The sequence below is a fragment of the Netta rufina genome, assembly GCF_964035555.1.
Source record: "Netta rufina genome assembly, chromosome: 3".
Classification (NCBI taxonomy): domain Eukaryota; kingdom Metazoa; phylum Chordata; class Aves; order Anseriformes; family Anatidae; genus Netta; species Netta rufina.
This window is the reverse complement of record NC_140125.1, coordinates 34,455,525-34,475,640: the sequence shown is the minus strand read 5'-3', so window position 1 is coordinate 34,475,640 and position 20,116 is coordinate 34,455,525. Positions and strand designations below refer to the sequence as shown.

Genomic DNA, 20,116 nt, shown 5'->3' with positions numbered 1-20,116 from the left:
ATTGGATGGAGTTGCTCAGTCTGGTAGCCTGGCAGAGGTGAAGCTGCCTGCTGCTCCATCTCACTGGGTCCTGCCAGTAACAAAAATGAGAAAACAGTGCTTGTGCAAATGGAAACACCACTGTCATCCTCTTCGCCTCTCCAGCTGATGGGGATGAAGGTCACAGTATGGATCCCTCCAGTAACACACCTTAGGTTAATCAATTTATCCAGGATCTGACCCCACATCGAGCTGCGCAAGGAGGCTGAGCACAACCATTGCACCAAGGAAATGTTACAAGCCAGCGTTTGGAAGGACAAATAAATCCCCCAAGCCCCCAGCTCAGACCATTCATCTAGCCCAGGCTCCAAGACACCATCTGAGATGCTTTGAGTAAATACAAGATGAATGTATTCATCTTGTAGACTGAAGTAAAAGCAGGACATTCTTACAAGTTTAGCCCAGCAATGATAAAGCAGCTTGCTATGAACCCTAATCTGTGTGAGGGAGGGGATTGTTTAAACTGAAATAGCCCATTGCTCTTCTTTACCAACAACTGTCCAACTAGAAGCAAACAGACGAACAGGGATACCCATATTACTCCATTCACATTATTATTTTTTTTTAGGAGGTATTTTTTCCTTTTTTCCCTTAAATAGTAGATCAACCTGCCTTGAGCTGCAGAAGCAGCAACTGATCTATCTATTAGTGAAAAATTACCTCTTTTCTAGCCCTTTGCAATACCACCTGTCTTCCTACACGATCCTCCTGTGTTCGCAGCTTTCCTTTACGCACAAGAAGGGCAATTTCACCAAGCACAAGCGCCCAGGGCTCTTCGGCCAGAGCATCAGCTCCCTGCGGCTGAGGGGCTGGGATTATTTTTGGCAGCAGTTTTTGGCTTGCCCTGCCGCAGCCCGGCCTTTCCACCGCATGCTTCCTTTTTAGTCCTGGTGTGCTTTCTGCGGGGCTGAAACCCTTGCGTGCACCAGCCCTTCCCACTCCCCGACCCCAAAATTAAAACCAGGTGACCTTGGGGCATCGGGCAGACCCCCAGGGCCAGCCCTGCTGCAGCACCCCAAAAATGCCCCTTACCAGCCCCCAGCTGCACCCCCGGTCCCACAGACCTGCCTGGAGAGAAAAGACACCCACAGGAGCAGCAATTTCTATATTTTGTTTTTATTTTCTTTTTTTCATTACTTGATTGTTAACGTTTTATTTTTTAATATTTTATTTTTAACATTTTATTTTTAAGGTTTTATTTTTCAACGTTTTATTTTTAACGTTTTTAATACTGTATTTTTTAAATATTTTATTTTTAATATTTCATTTTTATTTTTATATTATTTCATTTTATTTATTTCGTTTTATTTCATTTATTTCGTTTCATTTCATTTATTTCTTCACGCCCCAGCCGCGACACCCCCCGGCTGCTGTGGGGCCCCCTCAGGGCCCGCTCCTCTCAGCTCCCCCCCCCGCCTGTCAGGCCGCCTCCCTCAGCCAGCAGCCGGAAGCGGCCTGGCCCAGCCGCGAGGGGGATGCTGGGAGTTGTAGTCCCCGCGGCACGCCCCTGCGGGGTCCTGGCGTGCGCTCGCGGAGGCGTTTTGTCCGCTGTGCGCCGCCGTCCCCCCACCCCGCGCTGCGCGGCTCGCCCCGGCGCATTCCAGCACGGGTTCCGCTGCGGGGAGGGGGCCTTGCATGGGTCTGCCCCGCGCAGCGCCTGAACAGAAACACCCCCTCCTCCCCTCGTTCCGCGCTCCCACCCCACCGAACCGCCAGCCTCTCGCTACCACCCTTTCTCTCCCTTCACCAGCACAGCGTGTCTCGGCGCTTAGCTAAAAAAACCTTCAGCAAACACTGAGGGCCGATCAGGCTCCGCGGCGGGCAGCCGGGAGTCCTGCTCCTTCCCTCTCCCCCCCCCTCCCCCTGCCATGCCAACCCGGCAGTCGGCGGCGCAGCAGCAGCAGCAGCGCGTGAGCGGCGGGCGCGTGCCGAGGGGGGCGGGGGGTGGGCGCGTGCCGGGGGCGCCTCACGCGGCGCGGCCGTTGGGGCCCTGAGGGGACGGGGCGGGAACGGGCGGGTAACGGCCGTAACGGCCGCGGGTGACGGGTAACAACGGGTGAGGGAGGCGCTGAGCGAGTCCCGCCGTGTCCCGCAGGTCCCCGCCTCCGCTCCCCGCCGCAGGATGGAGTTCGAGCTGCTGGAGAGCGACGTCCTGGAGTCGCTGGAGGACCTGGGGTAAGCGCCCGGCGGGGGGGGGGGGGGGGTCGAGGGGGCTGGGGGCGGCCGCGCAGCGCTCCCTGGGGGCGTGCAGAGGGTTTTATCCCCTGGGGGAGCTGCTGGGGGTCGCTCCCAAGCGGGACACGCAGCGCCTGGTTTGTCAGGTGTTGCTGGGGCTCGGAGGGGAAAAGGGCCCTGCTGTGGTGCGTCTACTGCATTCAGCCGCTTTTTCTCTCTGCCACGTGTTTAAAAGGATGTTACTGGCTTGAAGGAGTTGGCGTTTCTGCGCCTCATCGGTGTCACTGCTGATCTCTGGCTCTTGTAAAGCGGGCAGTGAAAACGGGTTAAAGAAAATCGGTGACGTCAGGCAGGATTGGCAACTCGGACTGGAATGGGAGAATTGGAGGGCTGAAGTCGTGGAGCTTCTAGTAACAAATTGAAGTAGCGTCAAACTGAAAAACTGCGTGCAGCGGAATGGCTTCTGTCAGTTCCCTTGGCTCTGTAACAACTGCAGTGTTGAAGGCCTCAGGCTGTGGTGGTAACTTTGTTATCCTTCACAGCTCAACCTATTCACTATAACCAAACTCTGAAGACATTTGTAACGTATCACTTTTTTTTTTTTTTTTTTTTTTCTTAATAGCATTACACACAAAAGAGTTCTTTGCTCTTTTTCTGCTCCTGAGGTGCTTAAATGGCAGCCTCTTCTCCTTAAGTCAGTTTGTTGAACTAGTGCAAAAGCAAACAGACTTGGCAATGTAATGCTCCCGACAGAGGAGTATAGCTATAGAGCACAGGCAGCCGGGGGTGGGAGTACAAATGGAAGGAAAAAAAGGCTGCTTGCAGTCATGAGTCTGCAAATTGGATTGCAGGCCAAAAAGCTGTGTGCCCGAAGTCGTAGCTACCAGAGATAATTCAGTTACGATGTCTTACCTATCAAAGAAGAATCCTAGAAATGTGACAAATTACTTAAATGTAGATCCTACCACAGCAAAAGGCCTGTCGCTGCTGCAGTTCTACTTAAATCTATAACTTGATGCTGCTGTTGATTCATATATGTTCCCGTACACGTGTGGGGCAGGACTTATACTCGCTCCAATTAGTATGTTGGAATTGTCTGCCCCACTGTGGTAAGGTGCTGGAGGTGTAATATCGGATCACAACTTCCTCTCAACTGCTAGTAAATGCACTCTGTGTTATTAATCCTGCTGATCTGTGGGGTGAAAGTTATTTTTGAGTATGGCTTCTTCATTTTGTTTGGCTGAGGTAACAAGTTGTTACATGGAAGAGAAACCCTTTGTGTGTGATGATAAGCACAAGAACAAAGTGTGGAAATGTACTCTTTAATGTACTCTTTGAGAGATGGTTTACTTCTGAGATTTGCCAAGAGTCAACAGAACTTGCTGGGTTTCTGTGCCTTTACTGGTGACTTTACCCTGGAAGTTCAAGAGTGATTTCTGTTGATTATTCTGACTCTCGGATGTCTTCCTGTTTTGGGTGCAGAACATCAAAAATATTGTGCATTTTCTACGTACACTGTGGTAAGCTCTGGCTTTGTGCTTCTGCCTGGCTACCTTCTCCCTACTCTCCTCTCTCCCCCCAGCAGGGTGTCACTCACAGATGTCCTGAAAACTGCATCTTCTGAAACCAGCTCTGCAGAACCACACTTTCTTACTCTAGGCCTGGTTCTGCTTATTTTCCTTATGCAAAGAACTAGCTGCTACTTATTTTTCTTGTACCCATTTAAGAGAGCAACTTTTCCAAAGAGGATATTGTTTAGCATCACTTTGACAATGTTTGTATTGCTGTTTTGTATGGCAACCCTTTAACATTTGATAGGAAACAACTCAAAAAGATGCACCATTCTAGCAGTAATTATTCAACGTGCTGTAAAACTATGTTCAGAAACGATACTTTGGAACTGTAGTTGCCTTGTATAGCAAGGCAATATATCGTATGTTGTAACATCTTTGAGAGCTAATGGCAAAGAAATTGCAGCTGTATGTGGTAACTTTCTCCAGGATGAAACATTTGATGATGATATTTTGTGACACAGTCTCTGTGGCGTTAAGCTAATGTGCATGGATATGCTTGGCTTACTCAGACGTTTACAGTTCAGTACAGGAATTTATCTTATCAGTTTGGATGTTCAGCATCTCGTATGCAGTGAGGGCGTAGCTCTCGATATGCATACAGCATAGAATAAATGTGCAGCAGGACATCAGTCACAGCAACCTTTAATGAACTGTGCTTTTGTTTTACTTGTCAGTTACAAAGGTCCATTGTTAGATGACGGAGCGCTGGCTCAGGCAGTCTCTCGTGGAGCCAGTTCCCCTGAGTTCACCAAACTCTGTGCTTGGTTGGTATCTGAGTTACGGCTGTTCTGTAAACTAGAGGAAAATGTGCAGGCAACTAACAGTAAGTAGCCATAACTCTAGCACAAACGTGCACTTCATGTGTGTTCTTGCATGCCATAAAGATTTGGGCTGATAATTGCTAAATCCATTGTACCAGTGAATACTGTCTGCACACTGTCAGATTGCTGGTTATTTTCCACCTCAGTCTTCAAACTTACCCAATGAACAGCCAGCAGTGGTTGAAATAACAGTGAGCATCAGTCTTCTGATGCTAGTGTTTTGTTAAATTGTTCAACCACGGATGTTTCTTAAAGTTCGTGGATGGATTTGAGGAAACGTTAGGTTTTTTAGTGGATCCTGAGAAGACTTCTATTTCAAGCCTTTTGTTTGTAATTTTGATATAAGAAATACTGACTGTTCAAGGAAACATCCTCACAACTACTGTGACCATATTTTCTTTTTTCTTGTTGGTTACCATAACTCTGTCCTAACCATGTATTTTTCCCTCTATGAAATACTCTGCAGAAAAGAGCTTGGAGATGTTAGTCTGTATTTTGGTGGAGAAAACAAATGCTAATTTTCCAAATAATTGCGATATTCTTCAGATTAAGTTGTTAAATTAGTGTGATAACCTGTACTTCCAAATATTTAGCATATCAACTCCAAACATGAGTTTAATTTTCAATCTACTCAGTGCCCAAAGATTGCTGCCTTATACCTCAACACACCTTGTTTTCCTTTTTCTTGCCGTTTTTGACATGTGCATCCTTTCTTCTGTGAGTGTATTTGGCTCTCTAACAACATAGCTTCTTGCCTCCTGTAGTAGTATGAGTCCTACTATACATTTTGTTTCTAAAAAATAGTACAATGTCGCAGTATTTAAAATATTTCAAATTCTCTAAACACATGGATAGAGATGTTTTTTATCTGTAGCATCATCAAGTCCTTCCTTTATTTTGTGTGACTTGAGTTTATAAAAGACAGTTTTGGGTTACAGTCCCTTTTCAAAAGAAGACTGTTACTTTATAGCTATTTTTGCATAACTTGACTTAATGTTAGATTATCTTCAGTAGTAGCACTTAGTTTCTGACACAAATATTAATCTAAGCTCTGGCTTAAATGACTTAATTATTCTTAATGAAATTAAACCAGATCAATTGACAAACAAGAGTCAACGTGGACAGGAAGTAAAAAATATAAGTACTCATAAACTGTGTTGTTCATGATCTTAGCAGGATTATCTAACGTGTTCGTGGCAGGAACAGTTACTTAGTACTTAAGATACCCCTGTAAAATTTGTGATGCATTTAATGCCACTCTTCACTATAGAATTTGTCAGTGGCTGTCTATTGTAGCTGTGAACAACTTTCAGTGAAAAGTAATTTAACAATAATGAGGGACATTGTGCATACATATAAGATATGCTGTGTCTTTGAGAAACCCAAAGAATGCATTTGGCTTCCATTAAAAGCAGGATTTTCATGTTAAATAGCAACTGGAGGGAAACATTATTAATTTTTTATAAGAGTAAATTTGCTTTAATCATATCATCATAGTCAGTGGGAGAGTTACTAGCTGTAAACAAATCATTCTTTTTCTTCTAAGGTCCAAACGAAGCAGAAGAATTTCAACTCGAAGTGAGTGGATTGCTGGCTGAAATGAACTGTCCATATGCATCATTAACATCAGGAGATGTGACAAAGCGCCTTCTTAATCAAAAGAACTGTCTCTTGCTGCTTAGTAAGTAAAAAGGGTGCTGGTAAGCAATTTTGGTTTTGTGTTAAGAATTGTATTCTTATGCTTAGTGAGATACTGTTGGGAGCTATTTCCCCACAGTGTATAAAACAGCTATCTAAAATCACAAATTAATTTTCCCTGTAATATATGGTGTCAAAAAATTACACTTTTGGGTCTCATAAATTTAACAGTCACCCTACAGCCAGTGCATGATGGAAAATATTCTGAACATTAACCTTGCTCACATTTAGTAACAAAAAGCCTGTCCTACTAATTCTCAAAAGGAAACCTTGAGAGGGAATCATTTGAAGATTTCTACCAGGTTTTAGTCACTGAACTTTATCATTTATAAAAATGACCGCTAACATCAAATGCATCAGCACTTAGGAGCCCCCACCAGGATTACTTGCAAGGCACAGTAAGACTAGCATTTTCCTACGCTCCAAAAATAATTGAAACTTCTGTGAAAAAGAGCGTTTTATTCCAGCTCCAGTGCTTTTGATCGTCTCCCTTAGTCAATAGCTTCAATGTTGCTTTCTGCTGCTTCAGAAGTAATAAACAGTAGCAAGGGTGATGTCTTCCATTTACTTTTCTGTCCAGCAGGTTTATTCCTGCTTGGGAAGTATAGGTGCAAAGGAAGTAGTACTTAAATTTGGAAAAAGTGTGTGGTGTTGATTCACGTTTAAAATAATTCTGACTTGCAATTTTTATTATTATTAAGAATTTTAGTGTTAATTTTAATCTGATCTTAAATTCAACATATTTTTTGTTGCTTCCTCAGTTGCTGATGATTCTTTAACTTTTCAAAACAGAAATATTCTGCCTTCAGTTGAGATGTAAGAAATGAATTACAGAGTAGGTTCCAATACTGGACAAAAATTAGTAGTAAGGCTTGATCTGAACTTGATTTGAAAGTATGTTCGAAAATATCAGATGAAGTGAGGTAATTAAACTATAATTATAGTTTAGCACACCTGCCATTCAGCCTATTCCCTGTGGGCAAAGCCAACAATAATTATGTCTGTGACATGGCTTATCCCAGAGGTCTGTGGTGATGCACGTTTTGGTTAATATAAGGCTGTGTTCAGGAGCTGGACTCTGGTGTTCCATCTGGCAGCAGTATTTTGTTTATTGTCAAATATGGACTTAAAATTCTGTGTAACGTGGTAGTAATACCTAAAAATTCTGCATAGCTTTTATTACCTATATCAAGCTACCTTATTAGGTATCTTTTTGTATGTGAGCCATAACCTTTTTTTTTTTTTTTTAAAGAAAAAAGTTACCCTCTTTAAGCAAATATCAAATGGAAGATTTAGCAATATTCTTACCAAAAGCAACAAATAAACATAAGTAGGTAGGGTTGTATTGGTGAGCAACGTTGCTAGAATACGATACAAACTGCTGGCATCTGCAAAGAGAAATTCCAATTTTATAGGTAATAAGTTGGTATTGTATAATTATAGGTTTACATGCTCATGAGTCTTTTTTATCGCTATAGTTTCTTATTTTTCAATTTTTAGTCTAAGAACTAATTATGTAAATTGCTGTTAAGGTCACCCAGTATGATTCAAGATAAAAATAAACACATTTAACAATACTTCTTAATTCAAACCTTCAAGTCGTGCAAACTGCAACTAAAGGCTGTGGGCCAAATTTGTATCATCATAATCTACATCATAATGCTGTAATTGTAGATGCAGATCATGTTCAGAAATTCTGTGACTTTAATTTTTTTTATTTGTCGGATAAAGGAGGAGTCTTGCAAGTGTTTTAGCTTCAGTTTCATCAATTACTACCTATCAATTACAGTTACTGCCTTCCTGTAAACCTGAATACTCAATAGTACTTTAAAAAGTGAAGTTTTTTTTTCCCTTCTGCATCTTGACTGCAGAAGTAAAGGAGATTCATCTAAAATTTCATTTGTATTTAGTCATGTCCTTGCTTCATTTCCCAGAACCTCAAGGAGTACTTGCTTGTCTAGCTTAAAGTGGATGTCCCAGTCCCTCATCCTGCTTATTTTCATGTTCCTAGTCTCCTGTCTTTGCTGGGCAAAGCCTGAAGGAAAAGAGCTGTGCTCTGCTGAACTCTGTGATAATACCTGTCAGAATTGCAAGGTTTTTTTTTTTTTTCAGGCTTTAATTAGTTGCACTAAACCTTTTCCCTGTTTGCTGTGTTTCTAGCATTGGGCTCATCGATTGCTCAAAATATGAGTGTTCTGCAGATACCAAAATTATAGCCCTAATTCTTTCTAAACCACTTTATTTGCACATTTGTTGTTCATAAGCGCTTGAATTCTCATTGGTTCTAAAATATTGAACTCAACTACATTTGATGCTGAAATATAATTTTTCTCACCCCAGCATACCTCATCTCAGAACTGGAAGCTGCCCGAATGCTGTGTGTGAACGCCCCTCCTAAAAAAGCACAGGAAGGAGGTGGCAGTGAAGTCTTTCAGGAGCTAAAAGGCATATGTATTGCTTTAGGCATGTCCAAGCCTCCAGCCAACATAACGATGTTCCAGTTCTTCAGTGGAATTGAAAAAAAAGTAAGATCCAAAGGAACAAAACTAGAATGCTTAAGATGTTACTATTTTAATAGAATGTACTTCTGCTACCAGGAAGAGATTCGCCTCTTGTGAAAATTCCAGTGTTTGAATTGTGATGGTTTACTGGGTATGCCCAAAATCAGAATTTTGAAAATGAATTTAAAGGCTTTTTCCATGACAAGGCATGAGGTCAGGACTGCTGCTATCATTTCCTTAAAGAGTGAGGTATTCCTTACTCTGCTGCAGGTGTCAATGTCATCACTTGTTGCAGACATGGAAAATGCTGAGCATAGGCCTCAGAAAGAACACTGGGAAGGAAAGTATTTCAAGATATGAAACTAAGAACAAACTTCTACAGGAACCTGTTGTCTTAAAAATGTTTAGATGAAAAGGTATTATAACTAAAGTCAAGTTTACACCTTTTCCCTAAGGCTTTATCAGTTTTTGTGGTTCCGTTTATTTTTGTTTCTTTACATGTATGTGTTCTCCAGGTTGCCATTTTAAAAAAAAAAAAAGTTTTCCTTTCACTTGAGTGACTTTAATAAAGCAAACACCAAAGTGGAATAGGCTATCCAGTACACAAAGCAAAGGTGGGAAGCAGAGGTTTTTAAGCTACATTATGTATAGGTTTTCTTTGCAGGGGAGAGCAGAACAGCACCAAAGAACCTTTGTGAATTTTAAAGAACAGATATGTTTATGTAGCTCCTGAAAATAATCTTAGACAAGTTTTTTTGATTAACCTTTTAGTTGTTATATTTAACCAAATCTAAGCAACTAAAACCAGTGCATCATTTCTTTGCAAAAAAAAAAAAAATCAGTTTGGTTTGACCTGTTAAAAAAGGGGATGATGGTTTTCCAGCAGAAGTCCAAGGTGTGGAATGGAAGCAGTTTGTTTTAACTTATAAAATCCAAATGAAATTTAAATTTCTGGTGTGGAAGACTTTCTCCTTTTGATTGTAAAGAGGGATCCTTCTTTAGGTCTTGTTGTTTCACATAGTCTTAATGCAACCTTTTTGACAAAAGGTGTCTTTTTCTCTGAATTAAAAAGGTGACGCATAGAATACTCCATATTCAAGGGGAGCTTTAGCTCATGGAAACTTCCTGTTCTAGTTGTAGATCTCTCCATAGACACTTCTCTTAATTTTTAGATAATTATAGCCATACCTACCAGAAGTACTAAAGTATAGTTGCTTTCCAAAAGAAGTGTGGTCGATTCTTTATCCCAAACAAAACAACTTGATGTTGGAAGCTGCTGTGTCATGCCTGTGACCATTCAAGGGTCCTCTCCTGCAAGTTGAGTCTTGAAAAGCAAATCTCTTAAGTAATACTTATATTTTTATGTGTCTTCTAACAGCTGAAAGAAACCCTCGCAAAGGTTCCACCTAATCATGTTGGAAAACCTCTGTTGAAGAAACAGCTGGGACCAGCTCACTGGGTAAGTAGTTGCAGGTGTTAGTGCCTGTTTCCCTTGTCCAGGTGCATAAAGTGTGAATCTTGATTCTGTGTGACGTTGCAAAATGTTTTTCTCATCCCTTTCCAAAGATGAGATAACAACTTCTTGCAGTATTTTAAAACTTATGTTAATACAGGAAATATTCAGCAACTGCTGAAGGTCTTTCTTGGGTTCATGAATCTGTATGACCAGATGCACACAAAAGTTTCTCAACATAAAGGAGAAAACTATTATTTACAGTGGTGGGGCTCTGCTGACCTGTGTGCTTCTGCAGTAGCTTAAGCCTTCTTCTCCTGCCCCTTTCCAGTGCTGAGTGATGCAGCTTTGTTGAGATGTCTAACGTCCTTTCCCATAGCTTTTTTCCAGTAAACTTGTGGGTCTTCCCATCATTTTTTTCCTCTCTTTGTGCTGCTAGAGTAGTCATCTTCCTTCATAGCCTCTTCTTCAAGAAGCAGGTTGTGCAGATAGAAGCTGAGAGGGGCTGTACACCCAGGTGGCAGAACCATGATCATCTCCAGCTGGGACTTGGCTTTGTCACCTGCTGTTACAGAAGGGTGTTGCCTTGGTTAGATACTGCTGCTGAACCAGCACAAAGCTGTTTGCTGCTGCAAAACTCTGTGAGTCTCTTGAGCCTCTTGCTTAAGGTTGAAGATTTTCTATTCCCAACAGTCTGTTTCCTTGAGTACTTGTGCTGTCTGGGCTGAAATTTGGTCCCCACCACCCCCCTCCAGCCAGGCTTCAGTCAGTACATAAATATTTTCCTTAATGGTGCATATCTTATCTGTTGCCCTGACTAGTCCACTGTGTGCTTCTAGTGATGGCTTTTACCCGTAGGGCACTCTGTTGTCTTGTCTGCGTGCAGGCTGTGCTTTAATCAAGATCCTCTTATAGTTCTTTTAGTGCTCTATCTTTGTACTTAAGCTTGCTTCTTTTTAAGAAGGCAAGGACACCCTGGTCCCTAGGATTTAAGTTGTATGCTGGTATCTCCTTCAACCTGTTGTATTTAGTGTTTTCTCGCTTTTTGCTTCTGTGTCCTGGTGGGTGTGAAGAAATGTCTTAACAGTGCGTGCAGCTTCTAAATCCCTTCTAACAGACAGCTGTGTCTGTTAGAAAAGGGATAAGGCTGAAAGTGGAGATAACAGAGCCTTTGGGGCAAATAGTGTCAGCAGACATAGCTTGCTGTAGGCTCATTTGTCAAAGTAGGTGACTGCAGGCTCAAGCCCTGGTTAGTGTCCACACATCTGATTCTCTTCCATACACATAGTTAATTGTCTTAAATGGAAATATTCTATCTATAAGGCATAAGCTATATTTGCAATTTTTCATTTCAGGAAAAAATTGAAGCAATTAATCAAGCCATAGTCAACGAATATGAAGTCCGAAGAAAACTGTTAGTCAAACGTTTGGATGTCACTGTGCAGTCCTTTGGCTGGTCAGATAGAGCTAAGGTACAAATAACTTGCTGTGAAGTCCTGGTTTATGGTAATCCTTTATAATAACTATTCCTGGAAAACTGCTTCATTGTTTTGCCTTTTTTGAGTAAGAAATAACCAAAGATATTGTCTGCTTTTGTTTTGAGTTTCTGAAGAAGTTTATCACAACAGAAGATGACTACAACATTTTCTTTAAAGCTGATTTGTTGTAAAAAGCATCATGTGAAACGAGAAGATATACAATGCGTAATATACACCAAAGCCAGAACAGATAATTAATAGGCTACTAGAAAAAAAGAGTAGGAGATTACTGATCCAACCGTTTGCATTGAGAGTACCTCAATGTGAATCTCTAAGTGCTGCATCTGTGTGGTAGAAAAGCAGCTTCCTGTTGACCACTCCTTAATTTTGTGCTATCCATTGTGATCAGATTTCCTCAGCTCAAAGTGTGTCTGCAAGCACAACTTGACAGATGCACGTCAAGAAATTCTGCATTTAGAAATATTTTAAAAAATAGTTTTCCTCATTTCCTATGTTTTATAGTGAAAAAGGAATGAGCGTTTATGACAACAAATCTGAATTACTGCGTACAGCAAGTATGACAGTATTTAAAAAATTGTATGCAAAGTTTTTCTAGGGCTTAAACCAAATCGGCAAGCATGAAGTTAATTATGATGCTGCTAACAGTGTTTGAGACTGAGGAGTAGTTAGTCATAAATTGTGGCTCATGAAGTCCCACGTGCTTTTCATTCAAAAAGCAACTGTGTTTTAATCATATGTGGCCTCTCCCCTTTTATTCACCATCTAACAGGACTTCTGCTGATGTCTTTCTCTTAAACTTAGCATTCTTTAGTGGTGTTTTTATTTTTTATTTTTTTCTTAGTAGATCAGGGAGTTACCCAGTTCGAATATTTTAATAGTGACTGAGGCAAAAATATGGACCGGGTTAAAAAACAGGTTCCTTTTGGTTGTTATAGCTTTAGTATCCAAATCCATGATTTTGTTTTTTCTTCCCCTAGGAGAATTCTAAGATGTCTTTGAACTTGACTAGCTATATGAAAGCCTTTCAGAGAAACCACAAAGTGCATATGTGTTTATATTCATTGAAATTCAAATCTAAATTTGTTACAGCCGCAACACTATGAAATTGGGCAATGTGGCTGTAGTGTTCCAGGCATGCAGTGCAGTTTGTTTTAATAGTAATTTTAAACAATGCTTTAATATGTGGTGATCATTTTAAATATTTTAAAATTAATAAAATATCAGAATATGACATTATTAACTAAATAGTTATTTTTCCAGATGGTGGAAAACTTCAGTAAAATTTTTATAGTCTGTTATTAAGGTTTTTTATTTAGGCAAAATTTGAAATTTTGAATTAATATCATAAGAGCTCAATGAAATTTGCTACACATAAACATCCACAAAAACATACTACTGGTGGATACTGTTTCTTCTGACTTTAGCCAATGCCAGGTAATGAAGTGCATGTTTTCCTTCGTTTTAATAAACCTTTTCCAGCTTGTAATGTAGAAGTACAAGCTCTTGGTTCTAAAAACTTAATCCTGGAGTCACTTAGAAATACACACTCTAACCTCTTCTCAGTTCTAGTTTTCTGTCTTTAGATGGAAAAAAAGATTTTAGGGATTTTAAAACTTGCTCTTAAATTCTTGCCCTACCAAGGGATGTGTTGGAAAACCAATCTTGCCCATTCTCACTGCTGTCATCTGAGGTCCAGCTGTCCTGCAGCCATTTTGTCTGTGTGCAGATTGCAATCTGTTTTATCTTAACTGCATCCTGCGTTGTATTCTAAATGAAGGCAGATGTAGCTTGTATATTAACTCATGCACTATTTTGTTACATCTGTCAATTGGATAATTGCTATCATGGTTTTAAGGTGTTTGAAACAGCAAGTACAGTACAGAAACAGCAAGTACATGCCAAAAAGTATTAGAGGAAGAAAAATTGCTTACAAGGCAAAATTGAACCCTAAGACGTGATTTCTAGCTTGGGGTCCACAGTACACAAGACAAAGGGTTGGTTTGGAACAAGTTCCTGAGAGCTTTAGTTCTTCCAGTACTTCTTGATGGAACCTGACTGGACTGAAGACTGAAAGAGTTAATGTAGCCTTCTGCTGGTGCAGGGTTGGTGAATTGGTGATGCAATTGTAACTGGAATGGATGCGGGGCAGGGATTAGCTCAGGCACATGAGGAGGGCTTGCGACAGGTTCCGAATGTGTTTCGCTTTTGGTACCACATTAGCAGTAGTTGATATAACTATATGGCGCACTCTTGTTCTGCGTTTGCCTGAAAAATAAGTCTGCACATATTTTCTTAATGTTAAAATAGTCAGAAAATCGATGTCTTGTCAATTCAGTCAGAATATTGTTTCATGCATTACTTCAGAAATTAACTTGACAAATGTGGGATTTGTTATGGTGATTTTTAGTTAAGTGATTCTTCCTGTTTTCATTTTTTTTTCCTATTTGCAGTGGCATCTCATTCTTCAGCGTTGATTCTTTTGGTGAAGTGTCCCATTCCTTTCCTATTTTCCTATTACTTTAGCTGACTGCGTTTTGTTTTTCTTTTCATCAACAGAGTCAGACAGAAAAACTGGCTAAAGTCTATCAGCCAAAACGTGCCCTCTTATCTACTAAGTGCACTATTTCCGTTGCAAATCTCTTGGCAGCTCGACAGGATCTGTCAAAGATTATGAGAACAAGCAGTGGGTCCATCCGAGAGAAGACTGCATGTGCCATTAATAAGGTACTGTTGGTGATGAGTGGCTAACATCACTTCTATTAATGAATATTCAAGTCATTTGAATGTAGTAATAAATCTTTCTTATTTTAGGATTCTAAGCGGAAGTTGGATATAAGGGATAAGAAACATGGTGTTTGCGTACTCCATAATGTACTGATATACAGTCTAGAGAACTTCAGTTTTATCTGTTCAGGTTCAGAGTGCCCCTTTCTTAGGGGTAGTAAAAATAAATAAATAAAAAATCTTGAACAGTGGAAGTTGGCCTGTTCTATCTTATTAGAATTCCTGATGATATTGCACTGCTGCTACTTAATTCTGTCATGATATTTAAAATTCATGATATTTAAACTAACATGTCTGTAGTAAGTTTGTCCTATGTAAATAGAATCTGTTAAGATCTTAGATTTCTCTGTATGCAAATAAGAGATTCTAGTCAAGTGTGTAGTTCTAGTAATGACACAAGGAATGTCATTTAGACTAAACAATTTCCCTTGTTTCAAGAAATAAGTTTTCACAGTAGTAAGGGGCTCACAAGAGCACATGCACTGAACTTGAAGCTCAGTAACTGTACAGAAGTATACCTGGTACTTCAAAATTTGTAGTTGTACATACACACTTTTCTCCATTTTAGGGTACAATTGTAGTTCAGATAATGTTCAAATTCCACTAGGATGGAATAGTGCTGTGCTGATTTGACCTCCCAAATACTTTTTGCACCTTTTTAGCGTACTTTGAGTGAAGAATGTAAAAGAAAGTGAGTGGGCATGAAGACACGTGACATACAGTCTCATCAGACTGTATATACATTTTATTAGGAATGCAGTACTGCCCAGCTGCTGATCCATACTCTGTTAACTGCCAGTCATTATCAGTGTTTAATGTCTTCCAAGACAGTAACAGAAATTAACAAAATAACCTGCTTCCATTGAAGCTTTTTTCTGTTGCATTGTTTCACACTTTAAAATGATACAAATGCCCTGTCCCATTTGTAGTCTTGCTGTATTCTTAATGTCACAGCATCATTGGACAGCTGAAGCCTTATAGTCTTGCTTACCTCTGGTGCTGTCTGAAACTTGTTGGTTGGTGTGTGAAGTTCAGAAAGTTTTTCTGTGTCCTTACTGAGAAATAAAAATCTTTGCATGTGGTTTACCAAAGATATTATCATAGCTGATGGCTTCTACAGCAAATCAGTGCCACTGAAGAGAAAGCTGTGAGTATGGTGCCACTCAGTCTGAGATGAACAGTCTGCAGTAGTAAGTGGTTGAGTGAAAGACTGTATGGATGCTGCCTTTATTTGTGAGCCTGCTGTTTGAACAAGGGACCCAGGTCTCCAAGCTTGTCTTGTTAGCAGTGCTTGGAGTGCTAGATAATTCCTGTGACTCTTCTATGAGGTGTAAGAACTCCTACTAAAGTTCTCTCTTACCCTTTGCAGGTGTTAATGGGCAGAGTACCTGACAGAGGAGGAAGGCCCAATGAAATTGAACCGCCACCTCCTGAGATGCCACCCTGGCAGAAAAGACCAGAGGCTGGTCCACAGCAAAGTGGAGGCAGAGGAGGAAGAGGTGGCTACGAATCCTCATATGGAGGGCGAGGAGGCTATGACCATGGGGGTCACGACCGAGGAGGAAGAGGAGGCTATGACTCATCGTATGGAGGACGAGGAGGTCACGAACAAGGAAGTCATGATCGAGGTGGGCGAGGAGGACGTGGTGGTTACGATCATGGCGGCAGAGGAGGTGGAAGAGGAAACAAGCTCCAAGGAGGCTGGACAGATGGTGGAAGTGGTGGCTACCAGGATGGCGGCTACAGGGAGAACAACTACAGAGATGCAGGTTTTCAAACAGGTGGCTACCACGGTGGTGGTGGCGGCTACCAAGGAGGAGGCTATGGTGGCTACCAGTCATCTTCATACACGGGAAGTGGCTACCAAGGGGGTGGTGGTTACCAGCAAGACAACAGATACCAGGATGGTGGGTCCCACAGTGACCGAGGGGGTGGGCGTGGAGGAGGGAGGGGTGGCCGCGGAGGGCGTGGTGGTCGTGGAGGTCAAGGAGGAGGCTGGGGAGGCAGAGGAGGACAGAATTTTAATCAAGGCGGGCAATTTGAGCAGCACTTCCAGCACGGAGGCTATCAGTATAACCAATCTGGTTTTGGACAAGGAAGACACTTTACGAGTTGAGGCTGCTAAAAACTTTTGCTTCAGCAGAGCTCAAATAATAGAAACCTGGTTTTGTGGCCTGGCTTAATCTCTTCTAGAATTAGTACAGGTTTGTACACGTCAGGCAGAATCTCCTTGGGTGGGATGTTTTGTACCGAGCAAAGTACAGTTTTCTGTAGACTTCCCACCCCACCCCAACCTGTCTGAATTAAATGCACCATAACTACTCACTGCACTTCACCTAAATATGAATTAATAGCTGTGCTTTTTAGATGTTGGACTGATGTCTTCTGCTCAAAACACATCTGTCTTGAGCAGCTGCCTGCTATGTTTGCCTTCCACTTTGGCTAGAGAAATATCAAGACTTGTCTGGTCAAAATTGTCTATTGCAATACTCAATAGGTCTGCATCTCCCCACCCCATAATCATTGTTCAGTTATATGATCTAAAACCAGACTATTGCTTTTGGCTTGCTGGCCTGTTGTGCGTGTAACTTTGACTAAAATATGAGAGCCCACACAGCAGATTCTATCTAACAACCAGGTTTGTTGTCTGTTATATGAGCTCTGCTGTAGATGCCATGTTTAGTAGCCTTATCTCTTCCACTAAGCAAAGTTTTTTCCCACCTGCTCAACTCCGAAGACTGACCGCCGCCAAAATCTGCAAAGATCATTTAAAACTAAGCTAAATTGTGAACTGATAGTGTGTGTAGGCCTGTAGTTAGGTGTAGCAATTCAAACTGACCTGCATCCATCCAAAACAAGTTGCTCCTCCTCCAAACCTAATTTTTACTTGAAATCAGCTAGAAAAAATGACAAACTGATTTTTTTTTTTTTTTTTTGCAAGTTATTACCACTGGCTCAGCAAATCTAGGGCAATTTGTTTTGGGGGTTGTCTTTTTAAAGAAATGCACTACGGCCTGGGAAGATTAGTTCCTGCCTGGAGGAAGCCCTTTTATTATTGCTGCAGAAAACAAAGCCTGGCTGAGTTTGATGTTCTAACATTTTTTTTTCTTTACTGAAAGCCACATAATGCTTCTTGCTGGTTTTTTTTGTGTACATAAACGTTGTCAAGCTGTGAAAGAAAATGGCTGAAGGTGTGCTGTTGTATAAAAGGTGAGCAATAAAAGTATCTGTATGTTCCCTTTTGCTTTAGTTTCTTTTCCTTCTTGGTGATGAATAAAGCAGTTGCAGTAGCTGGGAACTCTAGGGTTTTCTGGCTGCTTCATCTATTTTGTTTTAATCTCTTTTATATGTTCTAAGTGCCCCAGAAGTACTGTGCATTCTGCCTCCTTAAAAGCTGTCAGAACTGGAGCAGATGGGAGGAATGGGTTTTGTTGCTTTTGTTGTGTTCTGTTCCTCCCCTCTGATTCGGTGTAGCAGCATAGTCCCTCTCTGGGGTCTTTGTATGAAGTTACTCTTAAGCTGCCTCAGCATCAGTCTCCTGGTTATGCTCCTTCATGTCCTGTGAATATGATATATTTTGGGGACTCTCCTGATGCTGTCCCAGCCTGTGGGACTGTGCTGAAAGCGGAGTGGCTGGGCTGTGTAAAGTACCCCAGGGGCTGAATTCAGATTGACGCAGGTAAAAGTAATCCAAGGATTACAGAAATAATATTACATTTGAGAGAATCTATGTAACGCTGGTTTTGTCGTAATTCAAACTTATCATGTAAATAAGCTGATAAAACATTGTTTAGATTCTATCTCCCTGTATTTCATTATGTGATCCATCTGAAAATCTCCTGCTTAATTTGGTCGGGCCACTAGGTGCTGCTAGCGATTCACAAGCTAGAACTGAAGTGCCTTTCCATGAAAGGCACTTGAGAATCTCAGATAATGTCTGTTATAGTGTTTTGTTTTCGTTTGCTTGTTTGTTTGTTTTAGTGCTTCAAACAGATTTTGACAAGCCTGACAAGGAAAAAGTTTTCCATGTTGAATCCAGGTCTTTGGGGGTCACCCAGATAGAGCTGTCTCAGCATAATACGGTTCAAATCACAAAGCATTCATCTAAAGATGGATGTTACTGCATCGCAAGGGTATTGATGGGTTCTTGTATCAGGGTGCTCCAGGAAAGGATCTACCTTGTGAGAGGGCAATACCTTGCCTGCTTGGCTCAGTGGGTTTTACAGGCTTTTTATTTTATTTTTAGTGTCAAGCTGACAGCTTCTGCTTTTCCTCACACTGCTCCTCATGGTAAAGAGGCTGGTGGTGTCTGTCAGTGCATTTTGAGTGCTGCAAACCCATCCCTAATGAGAGAGCTTTTAGTAGCTTTTTCTCCTCAAAATATGCAGCTTCTCCTCCCTCTTCCAGTATTTAGGGTCTGCTGACCCCTGTTTTTATTGCTGTTTGAGGGGGGACTTTTTGAAGGAGAAGAAAAGTCAAAACAGGAGGCTTTACAGGAAAGAAAACACTTTGCTTCTGCCAGCTGTTGTTGTTTTCCTTACTCTGTTTCCTCCTAGTGTGCTGTGACTTCTTTGTTTTTCAGAGAAAACAAGCTTTGTATATGTGTAGAGAGCAGCCTTTATTAATCGAAGCAAACAGCCACTGCTTTGTTATTGTCTGTATGATGCCCTGATACTTTGATACTGTTTTGCAAACAAGATTCCTGCTGGGCCGAAAGGAATCTCGTAACTGGAAACTGGGAGAGCAGAGATGGGTTGTGGAGATTATTAGGCTTGTGGTGGATTGAATGTATGTGCTGGATTTCATTTTACAGCATGATGGAAAGCAGAACTCCAGGAGATCAAGAAGGCAACTAAGTAAGCAGGCATTTATACAATGTAAACAGTGTTCTTCATTTAAACCCTGGTTGTTCTTGACACTGTCTTCTATAAGCTTTGGGTATCTTGTTCTGCTTTTCCCTTAGCGTCTTTCTCTCCAGCACCTTGTGTCTCCTCTAGCTTCATTTGCATTGCTTTTCCATCCTGTCTCTTGAGAGAGTTATCCTAAGAGTTGTTGCTGTGCAGGAAAATGCATCCTGTTTCTCATAGGCTTGAAAACATGTTTGCTTCCTATATCAGGCATGTTGGTCTGTGACTTAAAATACCGTGCTCTGTTTGCACTGTAGTCACAGTTGGATTCTCAGGAACAGATAAGCATTTACTTTTTATTCCTTACTGTGTGCAAACCAGTAATGCAGCAAGGGAAAAGAGCATCAAACTGAGCTTTCACCATGCATCACTCGCCTTGGGAAGCCTTTTTGCTTGTAGCTGTTCCTTGGCTGGTTTATCATTAGGATTGGTGTTGGCTGGTAATCCTTAGCTCATTTTTCTAGTCAAACCCCTGAAGCTTGCAGCTTCACAGTGCTGTGCCATTCCAGGTGGTGGCCCCAAGAGGGGCTCCTCTATCCACGGGTTGGATTTCTCAGCCAGAGCGTGCAGGAAACCTGTTCTAACATGGTGAGGGCTTCGACTGTGTCTCCTTTAAAATGCTCTTTGTATCCGAGTGCCTCAAACACTGGGCTCTATATCAACCA

The 20,116-nt window shown here is 41.3% G+C and overlaps 1 protein-coding gene across 1 annotated transcript; it reads left to right on the top strand.

The window, feature by feature from the left end:
* Window positions 1-1,892: 1,892 nt before the first annotated feature.
* FAM98A (family with sequence similarity 98 member A) lies at window positions 1,893-17,781 on the top strand. Its single transcript, XM_084284313.1, has 9 exons — window positions 1,893-1,949; window positions 2,135-2,214; window positions 4,463-4,611; window positions 6,156-6,290; window positions 8,648-8,832; window positions 10,187-10,267; window positions 11,617-11,733; window positions 14,317-14,484; window positions 15,914-17,781. Exons 1-9 carry the CDS (start codon window positions 1,908-1,910, stop codon window positions 16,658-16,660), a joined length of 1,704 nt encoding a protein of 567 aa, XP_084140439.1. The 5' UTR covers window positions 1,893-1,907; the 3' UTR covers window positions 16,661-17,781.
* The last annotated feature ends 2,335 nt before the right edge of the window (window positions 17,782-20,116 follow it).